General features: G+C 35.0%; 1 protein-coding gene and 1 long non-coding RNA gene across 7 annotated transcripts in view; one reads left to right on the forward strand and one right to left on the reverse strand.

The window, feature by feature from the left end:
- LOC141505598 (uncharacterized) overlaps window positions 1-15,272 on the forward strand; it is a 50,946-nt gene extending 35,674 nt beyond the window's left edge. The window contains exons 2-3 of the long non-coding RNA XR_012473634.1: window positions 13,487-13,554; window positions 15,105-15,272. This is a non-coding gene — a long non-coding RNA (uncharacterized LOC141505598). The remainder of the gene's footprint in view (window positions 1-13,486; window positions 13,555-15,104) is intronic.
- Window positions 1-17,074, reverse strand: part of RALGPS1 (Ral GEF with PH domain and SH3 binding motif 1) — a 749,724-nt gene that overhangs the window by 184,152 nt on the left and 548,498 nt on the right. For all 6 annotated transcript variants that reach the window (XM_074211544.1, XM_074211540.1, XM_074211539.1 and 3 more), the window contains one exon: window positions 9,080-9,147. In XM_074211544.1, the coding sequence (XP_074067645.1) occupies window positions 9,080-9,147 (68 nt within the window). The remainder of the gene's footprint in view (window positions 1-9,079; window positions 9,148-17,074) is intronic.

Here is a 17,074-nt window from a genome sequence, read left to right on the forward strand (position 1 = left end):
ACTTGTACAAAAAATATTCATAGCAGTTCTGTTTGTGGTAGCAAAGAATTGGAAATTAAGTGAATGTCCATCATTTGGGGAATGGCTGAACAAATTGTGGTATATGTATGTTATAGAACACTAGTGTTCTGTTAGAAAGTAGGAGGGATTGGAATTCAGGGAAGCTTGGAAGGATTTGCATGAACTGATGCTGAATGAGATGAGCAGAACCAGAAGAACACTGTACACCCTAACAGCAATATGGGGGTGATGATCAACCTTGATGCACTTGCTCATTCCATCAATGTAATAATCAGGGATAATTTTAGAGTACCGGCAACAGAGAATATTGTCTGTACCCAGAGTAAAAACTGGAGCTTAAACAAAGATCAAAGTCTATTACCCTCAGTTTTTAAACAAAAGTATCTTAAGTACTATATAATTTTACTATTTCTAATACTTTATTTTTTCCTCAAGGATATGATTTTTCTCTCTCAACACATTAAATTTTGATCAATGTATAGCATGGAAACAATGTAAAGATTATCAGACTGCCTTCTGTGTTGGGAAGGGAGGGTGAAGGAAAAATTGTAAACTTCAAAACCTTACAGAAAATGATAGGCAGAAAGTACTATTGTATATGATTGGAAAACAAATAAAATATTAATAAAAAAATTTTTAATTGTTAGAAAGCCTAAATTTTCTTTTTGTAGGCAAATTTCTGCTACTGAATTTGGTTCTGCCCTCTGAGGTTAAAAACAAAACAAAACAAAACTAATCCCTTTTCCACATGACAAGCCTTCAAAAAACCTGAGCTCAGCTATCATGTCCCTTTTAAGTCTTCTCTTCTTATTCTTATAACTGTCCTTAACCCCTTTTACTTATCATATGACAAAAACTCATGACCTGTTGCTATCCTGCTTTCTTCCTTTACAATTTCTAATTTATCAATGTCCTTCCTAAAGTATGGCAACCCAGAACTCAGTACTTTAGAAATTACCAGATCAGAGTACAACATCAGGATCTTTCACCTCTTTATTCCACTCTTAAGGCAGACCAAGATCAATTGGCTTTTTTGGTGGGTGCTACACCACACTGCTAAATAATATGGAGTTTGTAATTCTTTAAAATACCAAGATCTTGCTTACATAAATTGCTATCTAACCATGCTTCCCCATAAGCACAGTAGATTTTTTTGAACCCAAACTGTCCTTATTAAATTTCATTTTATTAGATTCAATGTAATGTAATACCCTGTCAAGATCCTTTTTTTATCCATCTGTCATCCATTGTATTAACATTATCCCCTCCCTGAGCCCAAGTTTTATACCATCTGCAGATCTGATAAGCTCAAGGCTTTCATCCCTGAAGCACTCCACTGGAAACTTCCTGACAAGTAGAAATTGAACCATTAACAACTACTCTTTGAATGTACTCATTCATCCAATTATGAATCCATCTAATTGTATTATTGTCTGATTCCCATGTCTCTCCATTTTTACACAAGAATAATATGAGATTTAAAAAAAAACTAGTCTTTTCTAAAATCTAAGTAAGTCATCTCTATAGTTAGCTCACCAGAACCACTAATTTATTAATCTGGGGGGGGGGAGTAGCAAGTTTAATCTCATAGGATTTATTCCTGTTGACATCATGATGTCTCCCTATATCACCACTTTTTTAGATGATCACTAACCACTTTGATGATCTACTCTGGAATGTTCCCAGAATAAAAGTTAAATTCACTGACCTATAACCCTATAGTTTTCTCTTCTTTGTTTTGAAAAGTGGGACATTTGCTTTTGTCCAGGTCTACGATATGATGCTCCATTCTCATTTATCTTTCATATAAGGCAGGCTGTGGGTCATAAATCATATCTACAAGTTTTCTCAAAAGCTCATCCAGGTGAGGGGATTTGAATTTATAAAGGACAACTAGATGCTATCTTAATATCTCTTGTTATCAACTCTGTGTTCCCATTCTATATTCCTTTTATCCCAACTTAAAGTGTCATTCTCCTTTGGCAGAGAAAATAAAAGTAAAATCATAAAAAAGTAGCTATGCATCCTCTGTTATCAATTCCATTGTCTTATACATTCTGGTTAATATTATCTCTTTTTTGATCTCTTTCACTTGATGTGTGTATGAGTGTGTTATAAATATACATATGTGTGTGTTTGTGCATCTATATACATGCATGACTAGGTCTAGCAGTCTCATCCATTGTAGAGGCTAGTCATAGGCCCAATCCTACTATGGATCCACACAAGAGCTTAATTCTACTCCATTTCCATTCTGGTTTGTTTATATAACCTTGTAGTTCCCTGAGTTCTTCAAAGATCACCATATTGATGATGAACCTCAGGTTGACACCCAATCTGCATAAGCCATTGTAGCTTAGAGATCCTGAGCTCAAGTTGTCTGCCAGCTTCAGGTAGTTGATATTTGGCAGGTGGATTTACAGGTATGTGTCACAATACTTGGATTTCAATTAACGTTAAAAAAAACCCCAACTTTTTTGTTATTGTTGCCCTTAGGTTTTGTGACTAGCCTGAACTTATTTTGAGTTTTAGGCTATGAGTTTCAATATAGTTCAGAGGTAGTTAGGATGCCCCTAATAGTACCCTGGAAACCAGGAGGACCAAAGTTAAAATTAAATCTCTGACATTTTCAAGTTGTGTGACTCTGGGCAACTCAATTTATTTGCCTTGGTTTCCTCACTTGTAAAATGAGGATATAAGAGCACCCACCTTGCAGGGTTGTTGGGAGGATCAAATGAGACGATTGCAAAGCAGTGAGCATGGTGTTTGAGCAGATTGTAAGTGCTAAATACATGTTAACTATTATTATTAATCAAATATAACTTTGAATATATTATTCAAATATATGTATGTAAATCCCCATTGATGAACAGGAAAAAAGGGAACTTAGTAGGCAAACATTCAAGGAAAAATCTATATCTACATACCTGTCATATACATATACATACACACATATGTGTATGTATGTATGTATATGTATATGTTCAGGTATATAATAGCTTTTATTTCATCTTGCAGGAAATATAGAAAATATATAAAGGACTCAGTGACCCATAAACAATTTTGCTTCTCAGAAAATAGTGGTTACATAAAAGACTCATAATAGCCCATAAACAATTCTTTTCTCTTCCTGATGATTCCCAGATTTTTCCAGGTCCCTATTTAATCACCAAGCTTCATAGTGCCACTGAGTTTTAGACTTTCCTTGGAGTGGAAATAAATTTGGGATTGACAGGCAGCATTATGACATCCTAGTGAGTCCCAGTTTCACTCTAGACATAGACTCTCCCCAGAAGGAAAATCAACCTGGGGGTTACTAGCAAGGTAACCCCTTTCCCATTAGACCTTCATTGCCCAATTAAATCAAGGCAGTAAGGGAGGGAAAGTCTTTTTGTTTCTCTATTTCATGATTATAGTCCCTTGATGGTCTTCTAGCTTTAGAGTCACATGTGAAAGCTTATGGCCAGAGATTTAGAGTTTTAAGTAACTGGGGACCATCAATCTAGAATGACACTGGACCTGAGAGGTCATCTAGACCAAATTGCTCATTTTACAGGTGAAGAAAGTGAGGCCCAGGAAAGTCAAGATACTTGATCAAGGTCACAGAGGTAGGAAGTATCCCCCTTTTTTACTAAATGTTGGATTTATTCAGAATTTTCCTCTTTCCTCATTAGAAGGCTCTGACTAGAATCCCATTCATGATATATGATGCACTCCCAGCTCTCTGGTTTGCATGATGATAACATTAGATTCCAAACAGAAAGGAAATGATAAAGTTGGGAATCATCCAGGATGGATCCTTTGAGGCCATGGAGGATCCTAAAAGAATACAATCTTGTATTCTCTACATCTTTTAGTCAACTGCTTAATGGTAAAGATATGGTTTATTGTGGAATACTGTTAGTAAAAGTATACTTACTTTCTTCAAATCAAAGATGCCCTCCATGTTTGTATAAGTTATTTCCATAAAAGTTTAATTTGCATGAGAATTGTAAGCATATGGCCTGATAGTTACTATGTTCTTTCAGTTACCTTTCCCCCATAATAATAAAGTTTAAGACTTTTCTACATTTTTTAGTCTCTTCTTTTGCTTTAGAAAGTTTGAGATTTGCATCCTTAATTTCTCAAAAAAAAAACTCAAATAAACAAAACCCAGATCCTTTCACTTCCATAATTGAAAACTTTTTATATATACTTGACCTAGTCCAGAAATGTTTCCCAATCCTTCAATATCATTTCCACTTACAAAAAACACATCTAGGATTGGGATTTTAGAGTCCAAATATGGTGGCTTCACTATCCTCAATGGTTTAAAGAATCTGTTATAAAAATTCTTACAGATCGTTTTCATCTTTTATCAGGTTTTTATTCCCCTTCCTGTTTCATCCTTAAATGCCCTCATTATGTCTTTATTTAATTATGTCTTTTGGAAAGCTTTCTTTAAACTTTTTTTCCTTCCACTAATTTCTTAATATTTTACAAGATAAAATTCCTCATAATCTCCCTCTATCCTTCATTTTAAGATTTTTACAAGTGAATTTATATTATAAACCTGTGTTGCCCTTGGATGAAATATCTCTTTTCTTGGCAAAAAGATCCAGTGTTTGCTACAAAAATGTAGTTTTTAGACTTTTTTTGGTCTTCTTGTTCTTGCAATTGACTTGGTTAAACTTCTGTATGGAATGCTAAAATCAGTTTAGGTATCCTTTCCTCAATCTATTTCTTATCTTTTTTTTTCAGATCATGGTTAACTATATATTATATTTCTTTTTCATTTTAATTTTGTGTTAAGCTTAATTTTTTGTCTTAGCAAGTTGTTGATCACACAGCTAATTCAAGAAATGAATTCTACATTCTAATCAAGAGACAGTTATAATCTAGGGGTGGGAATAGAGATAGATAGAAAACTATGAAATCCAAAAGCTTACAAAAAGACGAATGTTGAAAACTATCTTTACCTGTAATTGAAAAAAATACAATATATAACATTAAAAATGATGAGCAGGATGGTTTCAGAAAAAAGTGGGAAGACATATAAACATACAAATTTGAAGTATACAGAACCAGGAGTACATTGTACACAGTAATAGCAATAATATAAAGATGATCAGCTGAAAGTTTTAATTACTCTGTTCAAGAAATTATTACAAGACAATTTAAAAAGACCTATGATAAAAGATTCTGTGCACCTCCAAGAGACAGAAGTGATGAAAAATGAAATATCCTTTTAAAAAGCTTTATTTTTTTTGTTTGTGTTTCCTTTTACAACATGGCTAAAAGGAAATATATTTTGCATGATTTCACATGTATGATCAATATCAAATTGTTTGTCTTCTCATAGAGGAGGGAAGGGAAGGAGGAAGAAAAGAATTTTGGAATTCAATCTTTAAATGAGTATCAGTTTTATTTGTTATTGTGAAATATTTAATAAAGTAAATAAAAGTAATGAAAAAATGTAAGGTAAAAGTAAAAGAAATACATAAAAAGAGACATTTATTAAGTCTCTTTATATATACATATATACATACATATATGTGTGTGTATATATATATATATATATATATATATATATATATATTATATATATATGGTCCCTGGAGAAGGAAATGGCAAGCCACTCCAGGATTTCTGCCAAAAAAACCCCAAATGAATTCATGAAGAAATGAGCACAAATGAAATGACTGAACAACAATAAATTCTATGCTCTAGGCTCTGTTCTTTGCACTGAAGAAACAAAGAGAAAATGAAAATAGTCCTATCTTCAAAGAGTTTATATTCTGACATAATTCATGAGCAATGAGTAATTTCCTTTCTGTTTAAATGTAACCTATTTCATTGTTTGTCATATTTGGTGTTTGCCATATTCAGTGTCTCCTGATACTTGAAGAAAGCATTAATGATATAAGGACGTGAAGCTTTATTGGCTTCTACAAGTTTCTGATTTCTCTTATTCCTTATTCCTAAACCATATTTTCCTTCATGTTTTTAAGTAACTCTCAACCTAGTCTCAATTTTACACTGAAAGCATCAGTTATTGAAATAAAGGTTGTTTTAATTCTCCCTAGAATACTTTATCTCTTCATTCTCTAAAACAGATTTTTGGGGCATATGCTGTGATCATTTTAGGGATGCTCTTCCCCAAATATTTATCCTGGCCATTCCAGTGAATAAAAGTGAACAACTTGAGATGCACAGGTTGGATTGTCTTTGGGACACTGAAATGTTCTTTTGTTGAACCCCCATCTTCTCCCTGAATTAAAACCCCATATTTTAAAAAATAAAAAAAAATATGCTTCTAGTGCTACTGTATGTCTGCCAGTTGTGGAAAGTCTAGAGATTGGAGAGCTAAAATTGAGATTCATCTACAGAGGAATGGAGAGACATTAGCTGAAAGAAGAGGGCCACAAGACAGTACAATACAAAGGATTATGTAGGAGGAGTGGAATAAAGGATGCCATCAGAGAAAATATCAGCTAAATGATGGGTCTATCATGTAATAAGAATGAGGTTTAACTGATGGATAGTTCATGTGTTCCACTGGTATCTTCACGATGGCACTAAAATTCAAGGAAGATGGTTGAATGGATCTCTAGTGCCAAGCTTTTGGGAAACCTAGAGAATTTCATAGGATGGATATTATGAGTAGGTTTCAATCTGCACCACTGAAGAGAATACTTCCATCAGTAGATTCAAAGGTTCATTCCAGTATTGTTGTATTAGAGGGTATTGCCTCTGGCAGGTGGACTCCTATATTCAATATCCCCATTTTGACAAGGCCTCACTGTGAGTCCAATTTCTTGTAGGTTTTTTCTTGTAGGTTTTCATGTGTTGACTCATGACTCCACAACTCCCTACTCCTAGTCTTTTCAGATGTGCTTATTTGGAAAAGCTCCTCAATAGTTTCTCTCAGAAGAGATTTACCTTTACCCAGAGGTACTCTCTGTTGCCTTTTTCTTAGTCTTAGAATCTCTAGTCTCTTTCAAAACTGAACTTAAATGTTAATTGCAGATCCTACTGCCTTCTCCTGAATTCAGTTTATATTTATTTTGCCTAAACTTATATATTTTCATTTTCTCCACTGAAAGAATGCTAGTTCCTTGAGGGCAGAGACTATTTCCTTTTTGTTTTTAATCTCCTGCATTTGCCATAGTGCCTGATACTTAGTGGATATTCACTAGAAGAATCAGAATTTTAGGATATCTTGAAGGATCAACCAGATTTTTGTGTCAATAGATTGAGATAGTCCTCATGTTAAAGATCTGTTTTCTTGATATGTTACTTGTCTGGCCTAATAGTTTTTGTCAACCCCAACAACCTTTAGTTCCTTTAAATTATTACAGGCATGACTGCTCCTATAGGTGAAGATTTTGTTGCTACTTGGTACATCTTACACCCAGGATTATTTTTTTTCCTTCAATGAAGTTTCAGGGAATTTTTTAGAATATTGGAAAGAAAACTGGTTTCTTATCCTTCATTTATTACCAACTTACAATGAACATGCATGGCTGTTGACAAATCACTCAAACTCCCTAAGCCTCAATTTTCTTCTATAAAAGAGAGACATGATACTTGAACTAGATGCCTCAATGTAAGTAAATACTTTTTAAACTCTAGAGCTCTATGTCATTATGAACTAGTGATATTATTAATAGAGAGGTGGAGCAGCAATGTGGGTAGAAATATTGGAGTCTGGATAAACTGGGTTGAAGTCTTGCCTCTGACTTGTACTAGCCATAGGTGAATCATTTAACCTCTAATGGCCTAACCACTTCTCTAATACTTTTTAGATGAGTTGCTGATCTGCACAGTCCTAGAGAGTTTCCACACTTAGAATTTATGTCAGTTATGAAAGTGCAAGTCTACAACTCCCTTAACCCCACTCCAACTCAATCCAAAATATTTTTATTAATATTGTGGGTGTCATATTACTCCTTCCTTGTTTTTGGCTTTATCTCTTAGTTTGCAATATAGTGGGTTTTTTTTTTCCATTTCTTAGTTAAAAAAAACTGACACTCTTTTTCTCTTTTGTGAAATCATGGACTCCTCTTGATTCACTTCCCCAATTCCTGTTCTTATTTATCAACCATAAAAAGCTCCTACCTCAAGATCACCTAAGCTCAAGGCCAACTGACTGCTGAAAGAGTGGGGATGTCACTCCCAATTGAATTACGGCATTTTTACAAAATATTATCTTAAGACATGTTGAAATCAATACATAATTCATTTTCAGCAAAGGTAGAAGTTTTGTATCTTCTTTGAAATTTCTTATAGGTATTTGAATTTTAAAAGAGGACCATTGTTTGCCCAAATGAATCTCTAATTGGTACAAATTTATCCTAGTGGCTAAATGAAAACATTTAAACAATGTGAAGGAAATAGCAGTGGGTTAAGGGTAAATGTGGCAAATGTGAAGACTCAGTTAACTGGCAGCACTGTGGGCTTGAGGGCATTAAGAGGTCCCTGAGAAGTTCCTTGGCTTTCAATGTTCTTTCCCTCTGCCTAGAGTTCACCTCAGAAATGCTTCACACTGGGCTTCTACAGCCCTTTCCTCATCCCCTTCATAGAAACAGTCCTATTCTGTGCCTCTTTTCTCTAGGATACTGATCATGGACCCTCTGGATGATCTTAGGCCTTTGGTTCTTCCAGGTCTTTGTCCAAGAAAGCCATTCTGTCCACTTCCAATCAGGATGAGACCCATTTGATCATGGTGCTGCCTCCTGGAGTTGGCTTTTGATTGTGAGTGACTGTGTGTTTGTGTGTGTGTGTGTGTGTGTGTGTGTGTGTGTGTGAGTGACTCTGTGTGTGTGTGTGTGTGTGTGTGTGTGTGTGTGTGTGTGTGTACCAGGCTGTGATTTTGGGGAAACTGGGCTAATGGCCTTTTCTCCATTATTAAGGCTTTTGTTGTTGTTGTTGTTGTTGTCGTTGTTCTACTTTTGTGTTCAGGTTACTTGGTTGATTGCTTATTCAACTATCTAGTAAGTATAATTTTGTCATTTACTCATGGATTCAAGAGACCTCAGATCTGTCCACAACTTAACAATAAGTAACATTAAGATACCTGCAAGGTCCTCCTTTGAAGACACCAGTCGGGGAGAACAGCTTCCTGGTTCAATTCTCAGAGACAACCTGAAAAACAGGATTTTCGCTAGATCAATGTGGGCTCTACTAAGTTCAGAAAAGAACGTGAAGCTAAATTCAGAGTTGAAAAAAGTCCCTGGATAGAAAGACTTAGAACTGGTCACAGTTTTGAAGAGTATATAAACCAGCAGCAACTACTTGTACAATATCCCTGACAATAAGTCATTCACTTCCCCTTGAATACCTCCAGTGATGGATAACTCATTGCTTATGTGGCAGCTCACTCCAAATTGAGACAGCTGGTTCACTCACCTTTTCAGAAAGAAGCTTCATGTCTGTTCACAAGTAAAGGTGGGCAAATGAATGTGCCCAGAAGTCCTATTAGCTTTGAATGAGGGTCTTATTTAACATTTTTTGTTAAAGTTTGATTGATTTCTGTTATACAAACATCATTAAAGTCTTTTACTGAAGTTTATCAGTTGATGCACCATATCATAAGAAATTTTTGATCATAATTGCTCATGAAATTTAGCTGATAAGTAAAGGAGAGGTCAAGATCTCTATCAGTGGACTACACATGAAATTGCAAGTCCTTGAAGTATTGATATCTTAAACCTGAACATCCCTAGAAACCTTTTTCAAAAATTTATTTATTTTCATCGATATGGACATGCTTATTTTTATTTTATTTTGTTTTTTATTATTTATTTAAGGCAATAGGGTTAAGTGACTTGCCCAAGGCAAGTTATTAATTAATAATTGCTAGGCAATTATTAAGTGTTTGAGGTTGAATTTGAATTCAGGTCCTCCTGACTCCAGGGCTGGTGTTCTATCCACCTTGCCACCTAGCTGTCCCTACATGTTTATTTTTAAGTTACAAAATTTCCTTCCACCCTCCCTTCTCACCCCCTTGCCTTTCCTCAGTGATGAACAGTCAGGTTAGCATTGCACATACGTATTTTGATAAACATATTTACAAATTAGTAATTTTTGGCATGTGGAATTAGGATTAAGGGAAAGAGATACGTAAGAGATCATTTTTATAAAGTGCTCATCAGATTCTGAAAGGTTGTCTTTTTTGTGTTTGTATTTTGTTTTCTTTTGTTTTTCTTCCTCTGGATGGGAATAATATAGTCCATAGCCAGTTTATTATAGTTGTCCTAGCTCCCTAAACTGCTGAGAGGAGCTGCTTCCATCACGGTTGTTTATCTCACAATGTTGTTGATGTGTACATTGTTCTCTTGGTTCTACTCCTTTTGCTCAGCATCGGACCTGTAAGTCATTCCATGCTTCTCTAGAGTCCTACAATAGAACAATAATATTCCAAAATATCCATGTATAACTTGTTTAACCATTCTCCAATTGATGGGCATCCCCCTCAATTTCCAATTCTTTGCCACTACGAATATTTTGGAACACATAAGCCTTCCCCCCCTTTTTTTATAATTTCTTCTGGATATAGACCTAGAAGTGAAATTGCTGGGTCGAAGGGTATGAACAGTTTTATTGCTCTTTGGGCACAGTTCCATATTGCTCTCCAGAAAGGTTGGATCCATTTACAACTCCACCAGCAATGCATCAATGTCCCAATGCTCTCACAACCTCTTCCACATTGATCCTTTTCCCTTTTTCTCATCTTGAGCAATCTGATAGGTATGAGATAAAACCTTATTGTTTTAATTTTCATTTCTCTAATCAATAATGATTTTGAGCATTTTTCACATGATTATATATAGCTTTAATTTCTTCATTTGAAACTTTCTGTTCATATCCTTTGACTATTTATCAATTGAGGAATAACTTGTGACCTTATAAATTTGATGTAATTCTCTATATATTTTAGAAATGAGACCTTAATCAATACTCCCAGTTGTGAAGATTGTTTCCCAGCTTTCTGCTTTCCTTCTAATTTTGGCAGTATTGATTTTATTAGTATAAAACATTTTTAATTTAATATAGACAAAAAAGATTCATTTTGCAGTTTATAATGTGCTCTAATTCTTGTTTGGTCATAAATTTGTCCCCTTTCCACAGATCTGATAGATAATTTCTTGGTCTATAAATTTATCTATGATATTGCTCTTTATGTCTAAATCCGGTTCCCATTTTGATCTTATTTTGGTATAGGGTGTGAGATGTGGATCTATGCCTAGGTTTTGCCACTCTATTTTCTAGTTTTCCCAACAATTTTTATCAAATAGTTCTTATCCCAGAAGCTGATATCTTTAGGTTTGTCAAATAGTAGGTTGCTGTAGTCATTTACTGTGACTTCCTTTGAACCTCTCCTAATCCACTGATCTATAACTCTTTTTCTTAACCAGTACCAGGCAGTTTGAATGACTGCCACTTTAAAATATAGTTTTAGATCTGGTAGAGCTAGGCCACCTTTCTTTACATTTTTTTCATCACTTCCCTTGTTATTCTTGCCCTTTTGTTGCTCTAGATGAATTTTGTTTCTAAATTTTCTAGCTCAGTAAAGTAGTTATCTGGCAGTTTGAATAGTATGACAATGAATAAGTAATTTAATTTGGGTACAATTCTCTTTTTTAGTATATCAGCTTGACCTACATGAGCATTTGACATTTTTCCAATTATTTAGATCTAGCTTTATTTGGGTGAGAAGTGCCTTTTAATTGTGTTCATACAGTTCTGGGCTTTTCTTGGTGGTGGATTCCCAAGTAGAAACCTTTCAAACACCATAGGAACCTTCCAGAGGAACAGAGAAATGAAATACATACATATACATGCACATACATATATAATAACATACACACATGTATATATACAATAGATCCATGAATGTATGCACACATATAACATACATATGCATGTGTATTATTATTTGCATATTATAAAATATACTTCTTTATCTAACAGCGCTCTCTGTATTTTGTGTTTGTATTCTCGTAATACCTTGTATCTAATAGGCATTTAATAAATGTTGAACTACAACTATTAATGGGTAGCATTAATATAGCACTTGTAAGTCTACAAAGTTCTTTACCAATGGCATCCCATTTGATTCTCACAACCTTTGGAGGTAGGTGTTTAGATTATTTTTTTTATAATTTTTTTTACCCTTTTTACCATTGAGGAAACTGAATCAGATAAAGGTTAAGTCCACTTGCCTAGTTTAACCAGTAAGTATATGTAAGAATCTTCTAGTGAGTATCTGAGACTAGATTTGAACACAGGTCTTCTTGATTCTTGGTCTAGTGTTCTATCCACTGGACCAATTGGCTTCCTAAAGTGCAAATCTGACCAAGTCACTCCCTTATTCAATAAGTTCCAACAATTCCCTATTGCCTCTGTGATCAAATATAAACTTCCACATAATACCTTCAAAACCTGGGCCCAAATGACTTTTACAAACCATCCCATTACTGCCCTTCCAAATTCTATGGCTTGGGACAAACTGACTTCCATGTTGTTCCTCTATGATCCAGCTATCTTCATGACTTTGCACTGGGTGTACCCCGGACCTGGAATATCTCCTCCTCACCTGTGCTTCTCAGTCTTCCTGGCTTCCTCTAAAACCTAATACTTCATAGCTGTGTGACCTTGGGCAAGTCACTTAACCTTGATTGCCTCACATTCAGAGACAACTCCAGTCACCCTGATTCATGTATACCTGGCCACTGGATCCAGATGACTCTGGAGGAGAAAGTGATTTTGGTGTCTCAGCATAGCACCCTCCCCCCACCCCCACTCAAATCCAATTCATGTTCCTGACATCATAGTCTTCTTTGAGATCAAAGGACCAAAAAAAAAAATCAAATACATCCTCTAAGACTTAGCTCAAATCTATTCTTTCTGCAAGATGCTATCCCCAGTCCCTCCAGCTGCTGGCACTTTCCCCTCTGAGATTGCTTTCCAAGTTCTATACATATATATGAACCTAGTATCTATGCAAAATTCTCCATTAAAGTGTGAACTCCCCTCAAATGGGAATTGTTTTTTACCTTTTTTTGTACCTCCTCACTATTTGGCATAGTGATTGGCACAAAGTAAGTGCTTAAAAGATACTTGCTGACTGACTGATCACCTGGCCGCAAACAAATACATGATTCTCCTTCATGGACTCTAAGGTCAGGCTACATTGACCTTGTTGTTTCTCACCCACAACTTGCCATCCCCCATCTTTATACATCTGCCTGCCTTTTATATTTTATATTTTTATATTTCCAATATACTTCCAATGACTTCCAATGACTCCCTCCTTACTTCCACTTGCAAGAATCTTTAATTTTATTCATAATATTAAGCTCAAGCTACATCTGCTACACAAAGCTTCTTTTGATTACTATAACTGCTTGTGTTTTCCTTATGATCCAAATGATCTCACATTTAAAGTATTTTTTTGTGTGTATTTTCTCTCTTCCAATAGAATGAAATCTTCTTGAACACAGGAGCTGTTTTCTTTTTGTCTTTGTATTGCAAGAAGCCAGCCCAAAGGTTGGTACACAGTTGGCACTTAATATGTGTTGATTGATTAAAGGACTTTTAGTAAATATTTTGAGATAGACTGTGTCCATCCTGACAGGGTGGGTCACCATATGTTTACTTTTTCTGGCCAAACCAGAGCTTGTTTACTAATGTGTGGGAGGCCTCAGGGTCTGAATAGATAGAGAAAGCCTTCAAGTGAAGGAAACTGTGGAGTCTTTTTTTTTAGTCTTTTTTTTTAATTAAAGATTTTATTTATGTTGAATTTTACAATCCCCCACCCCGAAAGCAATTTGTCAGTCTTTACATTGTTTCTATGTTGTACATTGATCCAAATTGAGTGTGATGAGAGAGAAATCATATCCTTAAAGAAGAAACATAAAGTATAAGAGATAACAAGATCAGACAATAAGATAGCAGGTTTTTTTTCCTAAATTAAAGGGAATAGTCCTTGGTCTTTGTCCAAACTCCATGGTTCTTTCTCTGGATACAGATGGTTTTCTCCATTGCAAATAGCCCCAAATTGTTCCTGATTGTTGCACTGATGAAATAAGCATGTCCATCAAGGTTATTCATCACCCCCATGTTGCTGTTAGGGTGTACAGTGTTTTTCTGGTTCTGCTCATCTCACTCAGCATCAGTTCATGCAAATCTCTCCAAGCTTCCCTGAATTCCCCATCCCTCCTGGTTTCTAATAGAACAATAGTGTTCCATGGCATACATATACCAGTTTGCTAAGCCATTCCCCAATTGAAGGACATTTACTTGATTTCCAATTCTTTGCCACCACAAATAGGGCTGCTATGAATATTTTTGTACAAGTGATGTTTTTACCCTTTTTCATCATCTCTTCAGGGTATAGACCCAGTAGTGGTATTGCTGGGTCAAAGTGTATGCACATTTTTGTTGCCCTTTGGGCGTAGTTCTGAACAGCTCCACCAACAATGTAATAGTGTCCCAGATTTCCCACAACCCTTCCAACAATGATCATTATCCTTTCTGGTCATATTGGCCAGTCTGAGAGGTGTGAGGTGGTACCTCAAAGAAGCTTTAATTTGCATTTCTCTAATAAGTAATGATTTAGAGCAATTTTTCAGATGGCTATGGATTGCTTTGATCTCCTCATCTGTAAATTGCCTTTGCATGTCCTTTGACCATTTGTCAATTGGGGAATGGCTTTTTTTAAAATATGACTCAGTTCTCTGTATATTTTAGAAATGAGTCCTTTGTCAGAAACATTAGTTGTAAAGATTGTTTCCCAGTTTACTACATTTCTTTTGATCTTGGCTGTGTGTTTTTATCTGAGCAAAAGCTTTTTTAATTTAATGTAATCAAAATCATCTAGTTTGTTTTTAGTGATGTTCTCTATCTCTTCTTTAGTCATAAACTGCTCCCCTTTCCATAAATTCGACAGGTAAACTAGTCCTTGATCTTCTAATTTGCTTATAGTATTGCTTTTTATGCCTAAATTCTGTATCCATTTGGATCTTATCTTGCCAAAGGGTGTGAGGTGTTGGTCTAATCTAAGTTTCTTTCATACTAACTTCCAATTTTCCCAGCAGAAACTGTGGAGTCTTAAAATGCTAAAGTACACAAAATAATGAAGAATTCTATGAGAAGCATCAAGAGAAAGCTGTCTACATTAAAGGCAAGGTTATTTTAAGAATGACTTTGAATGACAATCATTTTGACTAATGTAAATACCCAAACTAACTACAAAGGACCTATGAAAGAAGATCTCATCTGCATTCAGAGAAGGAACTGATAAGTAGAAGTATGTATAGCATAGTTTTACCTGATATGCATATAGAAGTATATATACACATAAATGTGTGTATATTATGCATACATACCTAGTCATGTGTGTATATGTATGTATGTATATATACATATGTGTATACACACACACACACACACACACATATATATATATATACACACACACATGTTGTATCTAATTGTAGTCTTCCCTAGGGCAGGGGAGAATGGAGAAGAAGAGGGGGAAAAGGGAAAAAGGGTGGGGGAAGGAAAAAAAGAAATTTACATGATAACTTTATCAATATTTAACAGGAATAACAACTTATACTTATAGATTTGTAGTTTCATGTGCAACCATTTTTTCTATTCTACTATATTATGGAAATTTTTGTTTTATTTCACAAATTAAAAATCAAATAATTTTTTTTAAAGTAAGTAAAAGTAAGACTTAACTTACTGTGAATTCCCAAAGTGAAGAAATAAAGAAGATAATCCAGATGAACAACAGGGAAAGGAGGCTATCTATCAAGTCTGCTTTAGTTCAAAGGCAGTAACATGTTAGTTCCAAAAAGAACTAGCAGCTTGGATATGAAAACCAAGTTACCAGACTGGGACAAGAAATATGAAGGTCAAGATCAAAACAGGGAAGGTAAAACACTAGAGAAAGTCTTGTTGAATTGGAGAGAAAGAGGTTTAGCATACAGTCTCTAAATTTTTGAAAATTATATTTCTTTTTAATTGGTTTCATTTTTAATCCTATATATTTTATGTATTTAAAAATATTATTTTGAGAATGGATCCAGATTCCTCAAGGGGTCCATGAGACCAAAAATGCTAAGAATCTCAGAGGTAAAGACTGGGTTAAAATGCTGGGTTAAAATGAAAGAGCCAGTGCATTTAACCATGAAGCTGATGGTGAGAAAGGGAAAACAAGACATGGTGGGGATTCCCTGAGAGGGGAATTAATTTGCTCAAGATCAAATAGTCAGTAAATTGTGGAGCTGGGGTAATCTCCCTTTTCTAATGATGATTTTTTTTCTTCTCTAGCAATGTATAATATGTTGTCTTAGGGTGCTTTTAAGTTTTAATAGCCTAAAATTACATGGGGAAGGGTGTTAAAGTCACAGCTGCTAAAGAATTCCTATAGGTAACGTTTTTTCCTACTATTTAGAGTTTCTTCAATCTAAAAAAGGGACTTGGGCTGAGCAATGACATCCTGAAAGAAAGCTAATCTGTGAGATATCATAGTAATCTAAAAGAAATCAAGATGGGGACTCAATAACAAATGAACAAATCAAGTGTGTGAAAGATACATCAGAACACAAACTACTGGAGGAAGAACTCCCTATTAGGAAAACTAGATAGCAGATGAAAATGGAGATATTTTATATCAAATACCACAATAAATTCAGCAAACAAATACAAATCTTTTAACAAAAAGTTTTTCCCATGTGACAAAGTATAGTCAACAAGTGCCTCCTGAATGTTAGGCTGTAAGCTTACACTGTAGTGATTATACAAGGGATGCAATAATAATAGAGGGCAGGGATCATGATGAGAAAACAAAATATTTGTGCAGAACTCTCTGGAAAACCCCACAATACATAACTGAGTGCTCTAACTGGGGCCTAGATTATAAACATTCAGGAAGAGAAAAGTTGCGTGGAATTGTATCAGAGAGAGGGCAAAACTCAAATAAGGTTTCATAGAAATAGGACTTGACACTGTACTTAGAGTTAGACCTGAACTTGAATGTTGTCTTTACCATTTACCA

The sequence above is a fragment of the Macrotis lagotis genome, chromosome 1, assembly GCF_037893015.1.
Source record: "Macrotis lagotis isolate mMagLag1 chromosome 1, bilby.v1.9.chrom.fasta, whole genome shotgun sequence".
NCBI classification, from domain to species: Eukaryota; Metazoa; Chordata; class Mammalia; order Peramelemorphia; family Peramelidae; genus Macrotis; species Macrotis lagotis.